Genomic DNA, 18808 nt, shown 5'->3' on the forward strand with positions numbered 1-18808 from the left:
GGCAAGGACTAGAACCAATAGCTGGAAACGGCAAGGGAGTGGATTTTGGCTAACCATTGGGGGACACGTCCTAAATGGTTAGATCTGTATGGCCACGGGACAGCCGGTCTCGGGAGGTGGTTTGCTTCTGTTTGTTGGAGGTATGCAAGCAGAGGGTGGATGGCCATCTGCTGAGTCCCCTGCCACCAGTATCATGACTACTATCTTCAATTTCAGGTCAGAAATAACAGGGATTATGTCAGTGGTCAGGGCTTGTCTTCCAACTCCTCCCCCAGGAGGAGTTCCAGGAGGCTCCGTGGGCCAGATGGAGAACTTCTGCTCGGGTGGGGAACCTCTTTCAACCTGATGGCTGAATTCAGTGTTGGAGAAGCTCTTGGGGGCTGCATTCCAGTGGTGGGTGGGGCTGAAGGCTGAAGGTGGGGGGAAAATACCTGCATATTTTAGCTTCAAGCCCTTCCTGCCAGTAATTCAGCTTTAGGGAGAAGCATTTCGACCTTTTAGAATGGGGAAAAATTGCACCAAAGCTGGAAAACCCCAAATGATTGAGGCTGGAGAAAAGGGGGGAAGGCGAGTGCCTTTATGGGGAACCTCAAAGGGCCACATTTGGCCCCCCGGGGCCTGATGTTTCCCATCCCTGTTCTAGCAAAACTGGAATATGGGAGGATTGTAACTCGGCTCACTGAAACCATGGGTCAATAAAAGACCCACAGCAGGAGAATTGTATTTGTCTCTTCCCACTTCCTGGGGAAGAATCTGACCTCCATGAAACTAGGGCTGCTGGAGAAATTCGAGACGGACTAAAACAAGCTTGGATTTCTAAGAATCTGACCTGCGGAATCTGCTGCAGAGCAACCCCCTCAGGCCGCATGGAGTCTGTGGGCTTTTGGGTGTTTTTTTTTACTTTCCTGAAATGGGCGCATATTGAAGAGATACCGCACCTCTCTTTTCACCCAACTTTGTATGTGCCCAGACATGGTGGTCAGGGGCAACCGGAGGGCCCATACTCATAGGAAAATATGCACGTTTCTGCTGAGGAAAAGTAGAATGGGATGGGGGACAATATGCTAAACGTTACATACTAAGGTAAATCATGTACATTGCTAATGAAGCCTCCGACGGTGTTATTTGTGTATTTTTTCGCATGGCAAAAAAACAATTTGCCTCTGCCTGTGAGCAGACAACAGAACAAAAGGTGCCTGACAATCCATGAGACACACAGCCGGCTTGACGCAGTCTGTGCATCCCTAGATGAAACACCCTGCCATGGAGGTGTTTTGCTGTCAGGCAACCAGGAGGCTTGTTAAGGGGGGGGGGGCATTTGGAGCACAAGTTGGAGAGGGAGTCCAAGGGATAATAGAAAGCTGGGCCACTTTGGAGGAGCACAAGGTGAATGACTCAGGGCCTTGCTGGTGAAAAAGACCCCAGAGCCACTGAGGTTGATCAAGGCATGCCGAGATTAAAGGAAGAGCCACCATTGCAATATTCATAAGCCTCGGAAGGCAAAGATGGCAGCAAATGTCAGCAAATGAAGACCGGTGCATCTTGTTGCAGATGCCGTTTTTAGCTGCTGTGGCCATCAGTTGTGGGGGAGATGGGCAGCAGAGTCCCTGCCAGGAGAGGCCTGATGATTTTGCGATGGATAGCAATTCATCAGTTCATGTCTTCACGTCAGAAGACTGCCACCTGCCATTAAAATCAGTGAAGATTGCTCATGGTAAGGAGTGGGGGGATGCGCTTGTTGTATGCTCAGAGGCACTGGGAAATGGCTGCCACTCAGTGGTAGAGCACATCCTTTTCAGGTCCCAAGTTTGGTCCTTCCATGTAGGGTTGGCAAACACCCCTGCCTGAAAATTTGGAGAGATGCTGCCAGTCAGGGTGTGGTGACTCTGGCCACTTCAGCTTTTGCTAAAGACTTCTCTCTAGATTGGTGTCCTCTCTAATCTAGCTTTCTGTCCCTGGGGTAGATGCCCCAATGGGAAGCCCACAAGCTGGACAGAAGCACAACAGCACCATCCCACTCAGGTTCCCCAGTATGCTGCCTCCAATACTGAAGTTAATATATAGCTATCAGGACTAAAAGCCATTGATAGCCTTCTCCTCCCTGAATTTGCCCGTTCCCCTTTGAAACCTATCTGGGCTGGTGGCCATCATGACATCTTGTGGTAGTGAGTTCCACAGTGCCATGTCAAGAAGTCCCTCCTTTTGGGGACTTCTCTTCCAGGGTGGGCTTTCCTCTCAGGGCTGTTGTCAAGCCTGCCGAACTCATGGACACACAGTGTGCTTCACCCACTTGAAGTGTGTTGTATGGGCCCTCCAGTTGCCCCTGACCACCATGTCTGGGCGCATACGACGTTGGGTGAAAAGAGAGGTGCGGTATCTCTTCAATTAGGTTCACTTCTACCTCTCAGGGCTGGGAAAATAGGCCACAAGTCACAGCAGCCTGGGTGGAATGGGCAGATAAGGGTGAAAGTTCCAGCTCACCAGTTTCCCCGAGAAAGGAGGAAGGCTGTAAACACTAGCCAGGTATAAACAAGTCATTTATCAGAGCTCAGGGCCTTGGGACAAGCTGATTTAGGTACATCAAAAAACTCTTGTTTTCTAGGCAAATGACAAGGAAGCCATGGGACTAGAGGCCATGCATTTGTGTGTGATGAGGTTTTGGTGGGGAGGTGTTACTGGTTCATGCCTTGTCCCAGGGGACTGGTGTGAAGGGCAGTCAACAGCCACCAAGAACTCAAAGAATTCAAATTAAGAATGGTTATTTATTTATTATGCTTCTCCCTTGTTCCTCCTCCCCAGGCGCAAAGGGTTCCAACATGTTTGCTTGTTCTTTTAGTCTGTGGTGTGTCTGTGTGTCTGTGTGTCTGTGTAAGTGTAATCTCTTATCTTACACTGCTGTACATCCTGTGGCTACTGTGCATGCAAACAGCTCACTGGGTTGGGTTTTTTTGGTTCTGTGTCTTTTATTTTTTTGCCCCCATAGTTTTTATTTTTAAATAATTGTTGTCTTCTGGCAAACTTCAGGGTTCCCCCAAGTATTCTGATGCCACCCTCTTGTTTCCCAGTGGCCCTGTTTTGGGCTCCAGTCCTGTTGGCACTCAGCACCCAAGTTCACTATTAGAAGGAGGGATGAACAACAGCGCTACTTTGTTGTTGACTAGCTATACATGTTGCGAAAAAATTCACAACCATGTATGTGTGACCAGGGATGCTGGAAAAATTCGAGACAGACTGAAACGACCTTGGATTTCTAAGGATCTGACCTGCAGAATCCGCTCTGGAGTGACCCCCTCAGGCCACACGGAGTCAGTGGGCTTTCGAGTGTATTTTTTTTTTTTTTTTTTTACTTTCCTGAAATTTACACATATTTATTCATCAGAAAATAGGCAAGTTTCTGCTGAGACTGGTAAATATATGCTGGGAAAAGTTGACTGGAATGGGGGATAATACACTAAATGTTACTTACTAAGGTAAATTATTTAAATTGTTCCGAACCCTCTTAGGGAGTCATTTGCGTATTTTTATTTTTTTTATTGTGAATTTTAACAAACAAAACAAACAAAAAACATACCAAAACCAAAAAAGAAAAAATACTCTAAAACCCTCAGTTTTGCATTATTACAATATTCTAGAAAGAGTAAAAAAAGGAAAAAATAGGTTACACATAAACTTCAGTAAAAGCAGACCAAATATCCACAGATTAGGCCATTTGCAAGTTATGCCTATATACCACTCTTTCAAATGTTGCTAGTGTTAAGTCATCAATCCATTGCATTATAGGCAGTGAGCTTTTATCCTTCCACTATCGTAGTATCAGTCTTTTAGCAACCAAAAGGGTGCGAAAGATCCATTTAAGCTGACCATGTGTTACATTCCCCCAAACAGGTGAATAGTTAAGATAACATGTCCATCAGTAAATATTAAAAGAGCTTTCCAATACAAAATTTATCCGTATAATACCTTCCTCCCAAAAGGAGGCAACCACTGGGCACTTCCAAAACACATGAATAAGAGAAGCATTGACGGCATTACATCTCCAACAATTAGCTGAATTTGACAAACCATTATTAAAAAGACGTGGCATCCAATAGACCCGAAACAAAAGTTTTTGCTGAATAAGGCGTAACCCAAGATCCATAGAGATATTAGATACAGACACCAAAATGGCGGTCCATTCATAACACAAAATAGGACATTCCATTCCTGTTGTAGACCCCATGGATCGTATTTATTCATTGATAATGTATTTATAAACATGAATTGTGGGTCGCTATACCTGGTCAGCTCCAATAAGTGTTTCCAATAGCAAAGGAGACTCCGAGGCAGTAAAAGCAGCAGGACCGAATCTGGATACCAACAAATGTTTCAATTGCAAGTAGTGCCATTCCACTGTAGCAGGCAAATCAAAGTGATCTCGCAAAGTTGAAAATAGCAAAAACTCATCAACACCCAATAATTGATCCAGGGTAAAGATCATTTTATCTGTCCAGGTCCACCATAAAAACATTTTCTTTCCAGTTCTTAAATCTGGATTTCCCCATAAAGTCAATTTAGCATGGGAAAATGGGTCAAACTGTAATTGACGTGACATTGCACACTACGCATCTCTAACTGCCAAGATTCTGGGAGGAGCTCTGACTTAATATGCTGAGAACCTAATGCCATCCATTTGGAGAGAGGCTCCAGACAAGAAGATTCCAACACTGACCAAGGTGGAAATTAGCATCTGAGTGGAAAAGACCAAAGTTTAGTACAGGTCAGCAAGTAAGCCCCATACGTAGCAAGATCATAGAATCATAGAATAGTAGGGTTGGAAGGGGCCTTCAAGGCCATCGAGTCCAACCCCCTGCTCAATGCAGGAATCCAAGTCAGAGCATCCCTGACAGATGGCTGTCCAGCCTCATCTTGAACGCCTCCAGTGTGGGAGAGCCCACCGCCTCCCTAGGTCATGGGTTCCATTATTGTACGTTCTTCCTGATGTTCAGCCAGAATCTGGCTTCCTGTCACTTGAGCCCATTATTCCGTGTCCTGCACTCTGGGATGATCGAGAAGAGATCCTGGCCTTCCTCTCTGGGACAACCTTTCAAGTCCTTGAAGAGCGCTATCAGATCTATCCTGTCCTCTCTTCTCAAGGCTAAACATGCCCAGTTCTTTCAGTCTCTCTTCATAGGGCTTTGTTTCCAGTCCCCTGATCATCTTTGTTGCCCTCCTCTGAACCCTCTCCAGTTTGTCTGCATCCTTCTTAAAGTGTGGTGCCCAGAACTGGACACAGTACTCCAGATGAGGCCTAAGCAGTGCTGCGTAGAGGGGAACTAGTACTTCCCGGGATTTGGAAGCTATGCTTCCATTAATGCAGCCCAAAATAGCCTTTGCTTTTTTTTTGCAGCCACATCACATTGTTGGCTCATATTCAGCTTATGACCTACAACACTTCCAAGATCCTTCTCGCTTGAAGTGTGGTTGAGCCACGTATCCCCCATCTTGTAACCGTGCATTTGGTTTCTTTTTCCTAGGTGCGGAACTTGGCATTGATCCCTATTAAATGTCATTCTGTTGCTTTCAGCCCAGCGCTCCAGCCTATCAAGATCACTTTGAATTTTGTTTCTGTCTTCCAAAGTATTAGCTATCCTGCCTAATTTTGTGTCATCTGCAAATCTGATCAGCATTCCCTGCACCTCCTCCTCCAAGTCATTAATAAAAATGTGGAAGAGCACTGGGCCCAGGACTGAGCCCTGCGGTACCCCACTCGTTACCTCTCCCCAGCTTGAGAAGGTCCCACTGATAAGCACCCTTTGAGTCCGATTCTGTAGCCAACTGTGGATCCACCGGATCGTTGTTCCATCTAGCCCACTTGGAGCTAGTTTGCTCATCAGGATATCATGGGGCACTTTGTCGAAAGCTTTGCTGACGTCGAGGTATATGATGTCTACAGCATTCCCACGGTCCACAAGGGAGGTTACTTGATCAAAAAACGAGATCAGATTCGTCTGGCAGGATTTGTTCTTGACAAATCCATGTTGGCTTCGAGTAATCACTGCATGTACATTTAAATAGGTGTGTTTTCTCACTATGCTTTTTAAATACATTTTGAGAGACAATGTACATTTAAATATGTATTTTCTCTCACAGTATGCATTTTACATACTTATTCTGAGGGGAAATCCACATTGAAATACATATTTTGTCACAATATACATTTTAATAGGAATTTTCTCTCACAATTTGCATTTTAGATACGTATTTTGAGAGAAAATATGCATTTAACTACATATTTTCTCTGACAGTGCATTTTAAATACTTTTCCTGAGGGGAAATATGCATTTAAGTCTGTATTTTGTAGCAATTACCACTATGCCGGTGTGTTGTAGCCGTTAGAGTGTTGGACTGGGAGCCAGGAGAACTGGGTTCTAGTCCCCACTCAGCCATGGAAACTCACTGGGTGACTTTGGGCCAGTCACAGACTCTCAGCCCAACCCACCTCACAGGGTTGTTGTATGTACACTGCCTTGGGTTCCTTAAGGAGAAAAAAAGGCGGGATATAAAGAAATAAAATTTAAAATATTTTTAAACTGCCTTTCAGGGTATAAGGATTATACAATCACAATTAAACACACAGACACACACAGCGGCAACTAAAGATGATTTTAAAGTAACAAATGCAGACTGGAATAATATCTTCAGGGAAACCTGAGAGAAAATACATATTTAATGTGTAAATATGGATCTGCAAAGGATGATTAAAACAAACAAACAAATGTATTGCAAAAGCAGAATAGAATTATGGGTAAAAAATATGCAGAAGTGATAACAGCCAGAAACAGACAAATTTGTCCATTGCTAGTCAAAGCTTCCCTGGCATTAGCTGTTAAGTAAGTCAAGACTGAGAGGCAATAAGGCGTCCTGACCCATTTCCTAAGATTTGCACTATTCCAAGAGTAAGCAACATTGTGGGCACCAATGCACTTCCAGACACCTTTCTTGGTGCCTGCCAAAGTGCCCTAACCCACTTTAAAGCAAAACAAAACAATGAACACATTTTCTTTCCAGCAGCTGGAATCATAGGACAGCAAAGTGAGGATCGCCAGCTGCTGCCATCTTCATTTCCCATGAATGCGGATGGTGTGAAAGAGAGTGTGTGAGACAGTGAATGCATCTATGGGTGGTGATCCAGAGTGTGAGGGGGAAAGAGGTGGGGGAATGAGTTGGCTGGCAGAAGAGGAAGAGTTTGCTTTCTGTGAAACAGGTTTCAGCTGACACTGAAAACTCTGCATTCAAAAGAGGTTAGTGTGTTGGGGCTCAGCCCCCACCTCTGCCTTGTACTCAGTCTTTAAGCCAGTTACTTGTCCTTTGTGACTAGCCAGGCCTCCCATGGCAGCCATTTTGTAATAGTGCCCAGGACAGTTTCTCAAATAGCCGAATGTTCCCCAAAAGGTTGTCCACCCCTATTCTACTCTTTCTCTTAGTTCTCATTGTGGTGGCATTCAACCATTTCACACTGCAGGTTGGGGAAACCATGATGGAATGTGCCACCCCATGCCAAACATTTCCCTCCAGAAATTGCCTCCCCCTTGGGCTTGGCTTTGTGCAATGTGTCTGTGGGCCATCTGGTGGCAATGCGTTCACTGTCCTGATCTCCGCCATTAGAACTTCCAAAGAGCTGTCTTGCTTTTATTTCCATTCAGACCCAGTCAATGCAGCTGGTGAGAGCGGGTCCTATAAGTTAGTTTTGTGCTGGGTGATGAAAGACTTTTCTTTTGTCTATCCTGAACTGGCTCCAGGGGAACAACCTGCCAAGAAGTTCTCTTAAGTGATCCTCATGGAAAGGCTTGGGCGCTGCATAAGAGCACAACTCACATCATGGCCCTTTGCTGAGGTCCCACTCAATTCAATGTTCAGTTCAATTTTATTGCATTGAAAACGAGTCATTTGCAAAACAATGAACAGCTAAAACATAATTAAATTAAAAAACAACCACAAAACAACCACCACTGGTTACCTCCAGAAATTCAACAACCCTTAAAATTTAATATTTAAAACCTCAGACCAAACGATTTTGTCTTATCTTACCTTGAACTAAGCACAATGTGGGGGTTTGAATTCAAAGCCCCTTGTCTCACTTTCAAAGCAGAATTAATATATTTTGCCATTCTAAAAGCAACATAATTGTCTGATCTATTTAATAACATAAGCACCTTATCCCTTAATGTTTCCAACCTCTTTTTCTTTAGGAGTGGAAAAATATATTTGGATCTCAAGTTATCATATTTAGCGCACTCTAGCAGAAAGTGAATTCGATCCTCTATTGTCTTGCAACTGAATGGACATAGCCGACTCAGCCTGGGTACATTATGAAATCTTCCCTCTACTTCCTTCAAGGGAATACTATTCAGTCAGCATTTTGTAATAAGAACCCGTAATGAATAGGGACATGGGTGTGACAGATATTGTGCTGCCTGGTTGAATGTAGCTGGCAACCCAGCATATAATTCATTTGACCTGCAATTAGCCACCTTGGCTGTGTCCATTTGCCACGATGTATCTGCTGTCCTCTGCTTTATGAGCAATTTGGCCACATCATAACGCTTTGATAAAAGGAATTCATATGGCAAACCAATCTGGGTCACATACTCTCTCATTTTACCTGACCAAGACCCAGCCGCATGGTTCATCTCATCAAAAGTGGCCTGAAGCAATGGTGAGGTTAGCTGAAAAATCAATGTGAGCCAGAGACGAGCCGCTGCATTCATTACCAGGCCCGAGATGGGTAAGACCCCCATTTCAGTTCTTATTATGCCCTTGGGGTGCTTCTTGCTACATATAGAGCTCTTGCTAAAAACCCATGTTGAACTGATTCCAGCTCAGCCAGGTTTGAATTTGCCTGTAGCGCTGCCCCATAAAGCATTTGTGGCAGTAGTGGACAACGATAAAGTTCCCAAAGTGGGGAAATTAAGTGCCCTCCCCTCCCAGCTGAAAACCTTAGGATTGCCCCACTTGTAATCTTAGCTTTCTCTGCTGTCCCTTTTATATGTTTATCCCATTTGCCAGCTTTTGAAAAAACGATTCCCAGATATTTATATTTAGTTACTGACTCTTAGGTTATGGCCATCCAGCGAGATCTACTGAATTCCATAACTTTTGTTTTCTTATAGTTCACAGTCAACATTTCTTGCTGGCAAAACTTGGAAATGTAGCAGCCATGTAAAAAAATCAGAAATGTCCTTGCTGAGCTGGCATAAGATAGCAGAAGCAGCAATGTGGAAATTCCCCGAATTATTGACAGGACTGGGTCTCTCTGACACTGGCATATCATGTTCCAGTCCTCTGCTTGGCTTGCATATTGCTTGGATACATATCAAGGTCTCATTCTTTGCAAATCATGCCCTATTACCCATTTTCATAGACCTCGCAGTTAGAAACCGTGACAGAAGGGGAGGGGGAAACTGCTTGCTGTCATATCTATAAAAGTCATGTATTACTGTGATTCGGGGCTTCTGGCTCTTTGGAAACGATTCCAGCCTTAAGCCCGCGCGTTAAATAAAGAAGAACCTCTTTTTCCTTCACTCCGTGGTCTCTCTGACTCTGATTTCTGCTACATAAATGGTGCCGTGACTCGGATGTGGCAGGCTCTGAGCCAGACAGGTGGCAGTTGCCTGCTCTTGATCGCCGCACCGGGGAGACGGGCTCGGCGCATGCCTCCCTTTCTTGGCGCCACCGACCTTTTTGTTGGATGAACGGGAGACAGCCTGAGCTGGGACCGCCCGAACGGTAGCGAGCGGCAAGAGAACCTTGGGAAGCGGTGGAAGGAATTTGAGCCCTGCCTGTGAATTCCACATTGGAAGCCTTCAGGAAAAAGGCAAGTATATGGGAAAAAGAGGGCCCCGCCTTTAGGGAGAAAGGCCACTGGGCAGAAAAAAAGAGGGCCCCGCCTTATGAAAAAGGTCAGTGTTGGTGGTATACGTATACAAAAGAACCTACTCCTTGCGGGTAGAAGGGGGGCCTGATCACACCCCCGAGTGGGCGCCAGTACCCAGCACGCCAGTACTCAGTAGGAAGCTGGGGAAGCCGTTTTCCGCTCTGGGGAAAAGTGGGTGGCAGGGACATATGGAAGCAGTGGAGAGAATGATGATTGTGTGAGTGGCTACTGCGGTTTCTGAAGCATACCGTTGACCGTCCGGGTGCCCAGGCCAGTAGCAAAGTGCGTGGTGTGTAAAATCCTCTTGTGTCGGCCAGTGAGACCCCTTACTCACTGACCAATCCCATTCCCTCATTGTGTCTGTCTTCAATTTAGGAGGGAGGCTATGGGTGGCGGGGGAAGCAAACCTTGCACCCCCTTGGGATGTATGTTAGCAAATTTTAAGAAAGGTTTTAGTGGAGATTATGGGGACCCCCCCATGAATCCTCAACGGTTGCGAACTTTATGTGAAATAGAGTGGCCATCTTTTGGTGTAGGATGGCCTACTGGAGGCTCTTTGGAGCCCAGCAAAATCAGTCGCGTATATGCCATCATAGTTGGGAACCCTGGGCACCCTGATCAATTTCCCTACATAGACTCATGGGATTCCATAGTCCGTGTTTCTCCTCCGTGGCTAAAGAAATGCCTTGAATCCCAAGCAAAAGTTTTGGTGCTCAGAAAAGAAAAATTAGCAAAAAAATTACAGCCAGTGTTAGAAGCCCCGGATGAAGATCTGGCAGAGCTAACGGCGTTTCCACCCGCTTATGCCCCGCTTCCACCCCGGGCCCATGTTACTGTAAGACCGCCTCGTCGAAATCCTGAGTCCCTGCCATCCTCCCCTTTCGGAGGCCCTGCCCCGCGCCTCGACTTGGAGTTGACGCCATCAGTTTCAAGCCCCACGGGCAGTAATTCGCCGATTTCAGCTACAGTCCTCAACTCTCAGATATTGCCTGCTGAGGCTTCCATCTCTGCAGGATCGGGAGAGTCCCCTCTTACACCTCAGTCAGCATTAATAAAAGAGGCTGCAGAATTGAGAAGTTGGGTAGAAGAAGTAGTAAAATCAGCAACGGCCCTTACAGAGATGTGCTCACAAAAAGAAGAGGGGTTGAGCCCATCTACGGCTCAGCAGTCAGGGAGTGAAGCCCAGCCTCTGCTTCCTCTGAGGCAGATAACTCAGATGGTGCACAACCCAGATCCCGAGGCGGCAGAGCATTATATCCCCATCCAAGCCTACACTTATGCACCCTTTACAACTTCAGACTTGCTAAATTGGAAGACCCATTATGCTTCATATACCACAAAGCCTAATGAGCTAGTGGAACTATGCTCCAGCATTATGGCCTCGCATATGCCTAACTGGCAAGATTGCCAACAGTTGCTTTTGACGTTATTTACCACTGAGGAAAGGCGACGAATCCATCAGCAAATGGAGCAAATCGCCTTAGAAAGAGCCCCAGAAAATTATGTAAATCCCCAAGGATGGATGAGAGAGAGAGTGCCCTTAGAAAATCCCCATTGGGATCCCAACCTACCGGCAGGGTTAGAACGCATCACACAGTACCAAACCTTGCTGTTGCAAGCAATGAGAGCAGGAATGAAAAAGTCTATTAATATGACAAAAGTCTCTGAAGTGTTGCAAGGAGCAACCGAAGCCCCTGGAGAATATTTAGAACGTCTCCTGGATGCGTATCGCCAGTACACCCCTCTCGACCCAGAAGCCCAAGAAAATATGAAAGTGATTAATATGGCTTTTGTAACTCAGAGTTATAAAGATATTCGAAGAAAGCTACAAAAGTTAAATGGTTTTGCTGGGAAAAATTTAACGGAATTATTAGAAGTTGCTCAGAAGGTGTATGTAAACAGGGACCAAGAAGAAAAGAAAGAAAAGGAGAAGAGAATGGTGAAAAAGGCGGAACTGCTTGCTGCAGCACTAGTAGGTCCACAAGATGGAGGACTGGGCGGAGAGCAAAGAGGACGTGGACGAGGGAAGGGGAGAGCAGGAAGAAGAGAATTTTTGAGAAGGAATCAGTGTGCCCAATGTGGACAAGATGGGCATTGGTGGCGTGAGTGTCCAAATGGAACCAATCCGATGTACCAGGCGGAAAATCGAGGGGGCCACCACGGACGAGGGAGGGGACAGCCGCCATGCTGGCAACCAAATAACTGGCAAATGCAAAGAGAATCAACTGGGAATTACGAAGTGAATCCCTTTACGGGAATGGCTGCAACTGAAAGTCTTGAATAGGACAGACCGGGCCCCTTTAATCTTGGCCCCGGGGAGCCCATGGTCACTGCCACTGTGGGGGGCCAAAATATTGATTTTATGATTGACACTGGAGCAGCGTCATCAGTGGTGACCTACCCCGTTGCTCCCCTCACCCATCAAAAAGTGCGGGTGATTGGGGCAACTGGTGCAGTAGAAGAAAAGCATTTGTTGCAGCAACGGACTTGTCGGCTTGGAAGCCACATAGTAGAACATCAGTTTTTATATTTACCTGAATGCCCTATGCCATTGTTGGGACGTGATTTATTGTCAAAGCTGAGGGCCCAAATATCCTTTGAAGAAGATGGAACAACGGCTGTCGCCTTCCGCAGGCCCCAAGAAGGTCAGCTCCTGTCACTCACATATCCACAGGAAGAAGAGTGGAGGCTACATTGGACCATGCCAGTACTTGATGAAGAGCCATGGCAGGCTTTCCATGTGCCTGGAGTGTGGGCTGAAGATAATCCACCAGGAATGGCAAGATGTGTGCCCCCTGTTGTAGTTGAATTAAAACCAGGAGCAATACCAGTGCACGTACGTCAGTATCCACTGCCGCGCCGAGCGGTGCTAGGAATTCAGAAGCACCTAGACCGTCTGTTACAATATGGTATCCTTCGAGAATGTCAGTCTCCATGGAATACCCCCCTTCTGCCAGTCAAGAAACCTGGCAGCATAGAAGATTACCGTCCAGTACAAGATCTCAGACTGGTCAACCAAGCAACTGTGACGATACATCCGGTGGTCCCGAACCCTTATGTCTTGTTGGGATTGATTCCATCTGAAGCAACTCATTTTACTACCTTAGACTTAAAAGATGCTTTTTTTTGTATCCGACTGGCACCTAAGAGCCAAGCTATTTTCGCCTTTCAATGGGAAGATCACATGACTGGGAGGAAGACCCAACTGACCTGGGGCCGTCTTCCCCAAGGTTTCAAAAACTCCCCCACATTATTTGGGACGGCCCTAAGTCAAGACCTCCAAAATTTTCATTCTGAACCCGGGAAAAGAGTTCTATTGCAGTACGTTGATGATTTGCTCTTAGCAGCATCATCAAGACTCGAATGCTGGCAAAGCACCCAAGAACTGTTGCAACTTCTGTGGGAACGAGGATATAAAGTATCCCGGAAAAAGGCACAACTTTGTAAAACCCAGGTACGATATCTAGGGTTCATAGTATCTCAACATCAGCGAGAATTGGGTCCTGAACGGAAAGAGACTGTGTGTGCCCTGCCAGAGCCCACTACTAGGAAGCAGGTGCGGGAGTTCCTTGGGGCTGCAGGGTTTTGTAGAATCTGGATTCCCAACTTTGCTGTAATGAGTAAGCCTCTTTATGAAGCTACCAAAGGTTCAGAGGCAGATCCGTTTCAGTGGGGAGAGCCACAAAAACAAGCTTTCATAGATATTAAGAAAGCATTACTCCAAGCGCCTGCTCTAGGACTTCCTGATGTGGCTAAGCCTTTCCTGTTGTATGTCCATGAACGAGATAATGTAGCTGTAGGGGTGCTGACACAGCAACTTGGATCATGGCAGAGACCTGTTGCATATTTATCCAAGCAGTTGGATGTAGTTGCCAAAGGCTGGCCAGCTTGCCTGAGAGCCATTGCCGCAACCGCCCTCCTGGTTAAAGAGGCAGATAAGTTGTCAATGGGACAAGAACTAACCGTCCGGGTTCCACATGCAGTACTCACGCTAATGGAGTATAAAGGAAATTACTGGTTCACCAACGAGCGCATGACCAAGTACCAAGCTCTGCTCTGTGAAAATCCACGTATCAAGTTAGAGGTGTCATCCAACTTAAATCCAGCCACGTTGCTGCCAATAGAACCAGGAGGTCAGCCTGAACACGATTGCATCAAAACTATGGATGAAGTTTATTCCAGTCGTCCAGACTTGCGTGATAGCCCCTGGCCTCACCCAGACGTCACCTACTTTACTGATGGAAGCAGTTTTGTCCGAGATGGGAAAAGATACGCCGGCTATGCAGTAGTAACTAAAGACAAGGTTATCGAGGCCAATCCTCTGTCTGTGGGAACTTCAGCCCAAAAGGCAGAATTAATTGCCCTAATTCGAGCCCTGACGTTAGCTGCTGGACTCACGGTCAATATTTATACGGACTCTAAGTATGCTTTCACCACCCTCCATGCCCATGGAGCATTGTACCGTGAGAAAGGATTAATAAACTCCACCGGACAAGGTATCAAAAATATAACAGAAATATCGGCTCTATTAGACGTCGTATGGCACCCCAAACGTGTGGCAGTAATACATTGCCGAGGGCATCAAAAGGGAACAAGTGAGGTGGCAGAAGGCAATCGATGGGCAGATCACGTAGCCAAGCAAGTTGCCCTCAGAAAAGAGCACAATAGAGAAAAAATTGAGATGACCATCTCGGAAGCCCCGTTGTTCCAAGTTAACTTGACAGATGTGTATCCAACCTACACTCCAGAAGAAGATCAAATGGCTGTTGAGACCCTGCAAGCTAAGAAAATAGCCCAGAAGTGGTGGGAACTGCCAGATGGACAAATCTATGTGCCACAACGGCTAGCTTGGAGCATTGTCCAGACTGCACACAAAGCTACCCATCTGGGAAAAAGTGCTCTGGCAGCACTACTACAAAAGCAAGTCTACATCAATGGACTACACAGTTATGCCAATTTAGCATCTATGCGATGTGTAGAATGCTCCAGAAATAACCCCAGACAAGGGAAGAAACCCCCTCCCGGCATTCAGCAACTTGGCACTCTTCCTTTTGAGGCCCTAGTTGTTGACTTTACTGAAATGCCTAGGGTAGGCCATTATCGTTATCTACTAGTTTTTGTGTGCACTTACACAGGATGGGTAGAAGCCTATCCTACCCGAACTGAGAAAGCACGTGAAGTTATAAAAGTCTTAATGAAAGACCTAATTCCGAGACACGGATTACCCCTATTTATTGGATCCGATAATGGCCCTGCATTTGTTGACCAGGTGTTGCAAGGAGTTAACCATTTATTAGGCATTCAGTGGAAGCTTCATTGTGCGTACCGTCCGCAAAGTTCTGGACAAGTGGAAAGGATGAATCGGACCCTCAAGACCCACTTAGCCAAGCTGTGTCAGGAAACTCAGCGAAAATGGATAGAGATGCTGCCCTTAGCTCTGTTCAGAATTCGATGCACTCCACACAAAACTACTGGTCTGTCTCCCTTTGAATTAATGTATGGCAGGCCTCCCCAAATTTTGGTAGGATTAAAGGGAGACCTGCAAGAATTGGCTAATGTTAGTTTAACCCAAGAGGTTCAGGCACTGGGCAAAGTTCTTCAAGCCCAGCGTCGGTATATTTTGGAAAATAGACCCCCAATTCCTATTACTGAAATCCATCCTTTCCAGCCGGGAGACGAAGTGTGGGTCAAAGATTGGAAAAATGACCCTTTAACTCCCAGATGGAAAGGACCAAATACTGTTATACTTTCCACCCCTACAGCTGTAAAAGTAGCTGGAGTTAAACCTTGGATACATTGGACGCGAGTCAAGAAAGCAAAAGGGGGGGAGTGGATTGCAAACAGAAATCCTGACAATCCTTTAAAAGTTGTACTGAAAAAGAAAAAGCAGTAAAAGAAGACTCAGGCTAGACCTTACTGGGGACAAACCAGGAACTTGTTCCCCCTGCGTACGGTCAGACCTGCAGCTGGAGAATTGAAGAAGGGGACTAGACCCTACTGCAGCTTGCCAGGTGAATAGCTGCCCTGCGTACGGTCAGATCCCGAAGAAGATTAAACATGTATATTGCAATGTTAGTAGTGATAAGCTGCACCTCCTCAGTATTGTGCGCAAAAGGAGGGCCTGCTTTAGGAGAGGGGAGTATGCCCTTAAGGTTTGCTGATAATTATTGGCTTCACTTAGCTAATATCACTGGAGTAAAGCATTTTTGTTTGCCAGAAGATATACCAGCCAATAGACTCATTAGTTCCTGTTTAATACCTGTTTGTAGGCATCCCGATGAGATTCAAAATGATACTATGTTAAGCCATTACTATATAAATTTGACTTATTCCCAAAATGCAAACTGGGGCGCAGTTACAAAAACTCTGCCTCCTACTGAATTTACTTTACGCACTCCCATTGTAGCCGGTATAAATGCCACTTGTGCTCGTATGATTAATTGTCAAAAATCTTCTGGAAAATGTAAAGCTATCCCTGGACCCCCCTTCCACTGTAACGAAATTCAAAACATATCCTTTAATTATGCACATATACTTCTGCCTCATGGATGGTTTTGGACCTGTGGTTCCCGTACCTGGTCTTTCATCCCTGCCAATTTGTCTGATAACCACCCATGTTGCCTTAGCCGTCTGGTACCAGTCCTTCCCCCATGGCCTGAGAAAATTTGCCAACGACAGCCCCGGGCACTCCAGCTGACTGAGAGCTGTACTAGTCATGTGAGTCTGTACTCTGATTCAGAGAAACTAGCATTAGCAGCATCTCTGGTTGGAGTGCCAGGCCTAGCCCTGGCCGATGGTCTGGAGATTAACAGGTTAGCCTGTAGCTTAGCCAAAAGCATAAATGCCACCTCACGAGCTCTGTCATTATTAAATAAAGAATTACGTGACCTAAGAGGTGCCGTCTTAGAAAACAGAGCTGGTATAGATTATCTTTTCCTTCTCCATCACCTGGGCTGTGAGTCACACCAGAAGCTTTGCTGTTTTAATTTAACTGATAACAGCAACGCTGTAAATGTGCAGATCAATAATCTGCGTAATATAGTAGCAGATATAACAATAGGAAAACATGATTGGCTCGATTGGTTGACCTCTTGGCTTCCAGACCTCAGATGGCTAAAAGCATTGTTCGTTCTAATATTGCCAGTAATAGTGGTAGGAATGCTGTTGTGTTTCTGCATCCCCTGGTTCATGCGTTGCTTGAAACATCAGTTTACTGCCTCGGCCACCAAAACAGCTGCCCGCTATGCTTTAATAGCTCAGCAAGATATACAGTAAAAGTGCTATAGTAGTCCTGTGTTATGCATTGCCAACTTCTTGTGTAATTTAATGCTATAATTGTAATAAAATTATGCATCAAAGGGGGGAATGTAGCAGCCATGTAAAAAAATCAGAAATGTCCTTGCTGAGCTGGCATAAGATAGCAGAAGCAGCAATGTGGAAATTCCCCGAATTATTGACAGGACTGGGTCTCTCTGACACTGGCATATCATGTTCCAGTCCTCTGCTTGGCTTGCATATTGCTTGGATACATATCAAGGTCTCATTCTTTGCAAATCATGCCCTATTACCCATTTTCATAGACCTCGCAGTTAGAAACCGTGACAGAAGGGGAGGGGGAAACTGCTTGCTGTCATATCTATAAAAGTCATGTATTACTGTGATTCGGGGCTTCTGGCTCTTTGGAAACGATTCCAGCCTTAAGCCCGCGCGTTAAATAAAGAAGAACCTCTTTTTCCTTCACTCCGTGGTCTCTCTGACTCTGATTTCTGCTACATAAAGAGCCACCAGCAACTGTCTCATCCATATCGAGGTGTAAGACAGGATGACAGCATCATCCGCATATAATAATACAGAAAGCGGATGGTGCCCCAGAGAAGGTGGAAAGAACTGTGGACCAGACAGGGCATTTATCGTGTCATTCAGATATATATTAAATAACGTTGGGGCCAACAGGCATTGCTGTCTCACCACCCTATTGACAGGGATAACTTTGGATAATGTTCCGCTGGTATCCAGCCTAACTCACGTGATGGAATTTGTATATAGTCCCTGGATTCTCGCTCCCAGCAGGGGGTCAATCTGAAAATCTCTAAGTTTCTGCCATAGTCGCACTCTTGAGATTGAATCAAATGCAGCTTTCAGATCCACAAATGTTGCAAATAGCACTTTGTACGGTGGAGAAGTATATTTCCCAATCAGATGGTGTAGGAGCAAACAATGATCTATAGTAGAGCGTTCCCTCCGAAAGCCCACTTGTTCCTCAGCCAGGATTCCAGACTCTTCTAGCCAGGACTCTTAATTTCTGTAAAAGGTATTCACTATAGAGCTTGCCAATCACATCCAGGAGACTAATTGGTCTATAATTTCTCGGGTCAGATCTAGAACCTCCCTTATGGATTGGGATGACAACTGCCATAGCCCACTCCTTTGGGAATACTCCTGAGACATCAATAGTTATAAACAACGATGCAAGCAATGGGGCCCACCAATTAATTTGATCTTTCAAAACATCAGCAGTTATACCATTTAAGCCTGGGGCTTTGCCTTTCTTTAAGCCTGTAATTAAGTTAATAACTGTTTCTGGGGTTACGGGGGGCCACGCTTGCTGGTTTACCAGGTCCCCTGGCACCACATCTATCTCTGTCCCTACTACATAAAACAGCTTTCGAAAGTGATCATCCCATCTAGATGCACTGATGGGGGATAAACTTTGCAGGGGACTTGACTTGTGATGTTGATTTATCAGCCTCCAGAATGTTGTTCTATCCTTAAGAGTTTAGGGCTGACCCCAGCTCTACCCACTGGGAGAGGAAGTACTCTAAAGTACTTCCTTAATTAAATCAAAGTACGTAATTAAATTACTTAATTAAACTAAGTACGTAAACGTTAATCAGT

The 18808-nt window shown here is 45.5% G+C and overlaps 1 protein-coding gene across 1 annotated transcript; it reads left to right on the forward strand.

Annotated features, from left to right (window-relative positions):
- The first annotated feature begins 1515 nt into the window (after positions 1–1515).
- On the forward strand, positions 1516–16187 carry LOC146334114 (uncharacterized). The gene is given in 2 exon segments (XM_084824926.1): positions 1516–1714; positions 10927–16187. Coding segments are annotated over 2 exon segments (5079 nt in total). The 3' UTR covers positions 15807–16187.
- The last annotated feature ends 2621 nt before the right edge of the window (positions 16188–18808 follow it).

The sequence above is a fragment of the Heloderma suspectum genome, chromosome W (genome assembly GCF_057233095.1).
Source record: "Heloderma suspectum isolate Gila_16-S chromosome W, 16-S_ref, whole genome shotgun sequence".
NCBI classification, from domain to species: Eukaryota; Metazoa; Chordata; class Lepidosauria; order Squamata; family Helodermatidae; genus Heloderma; species Heloderma suspectum.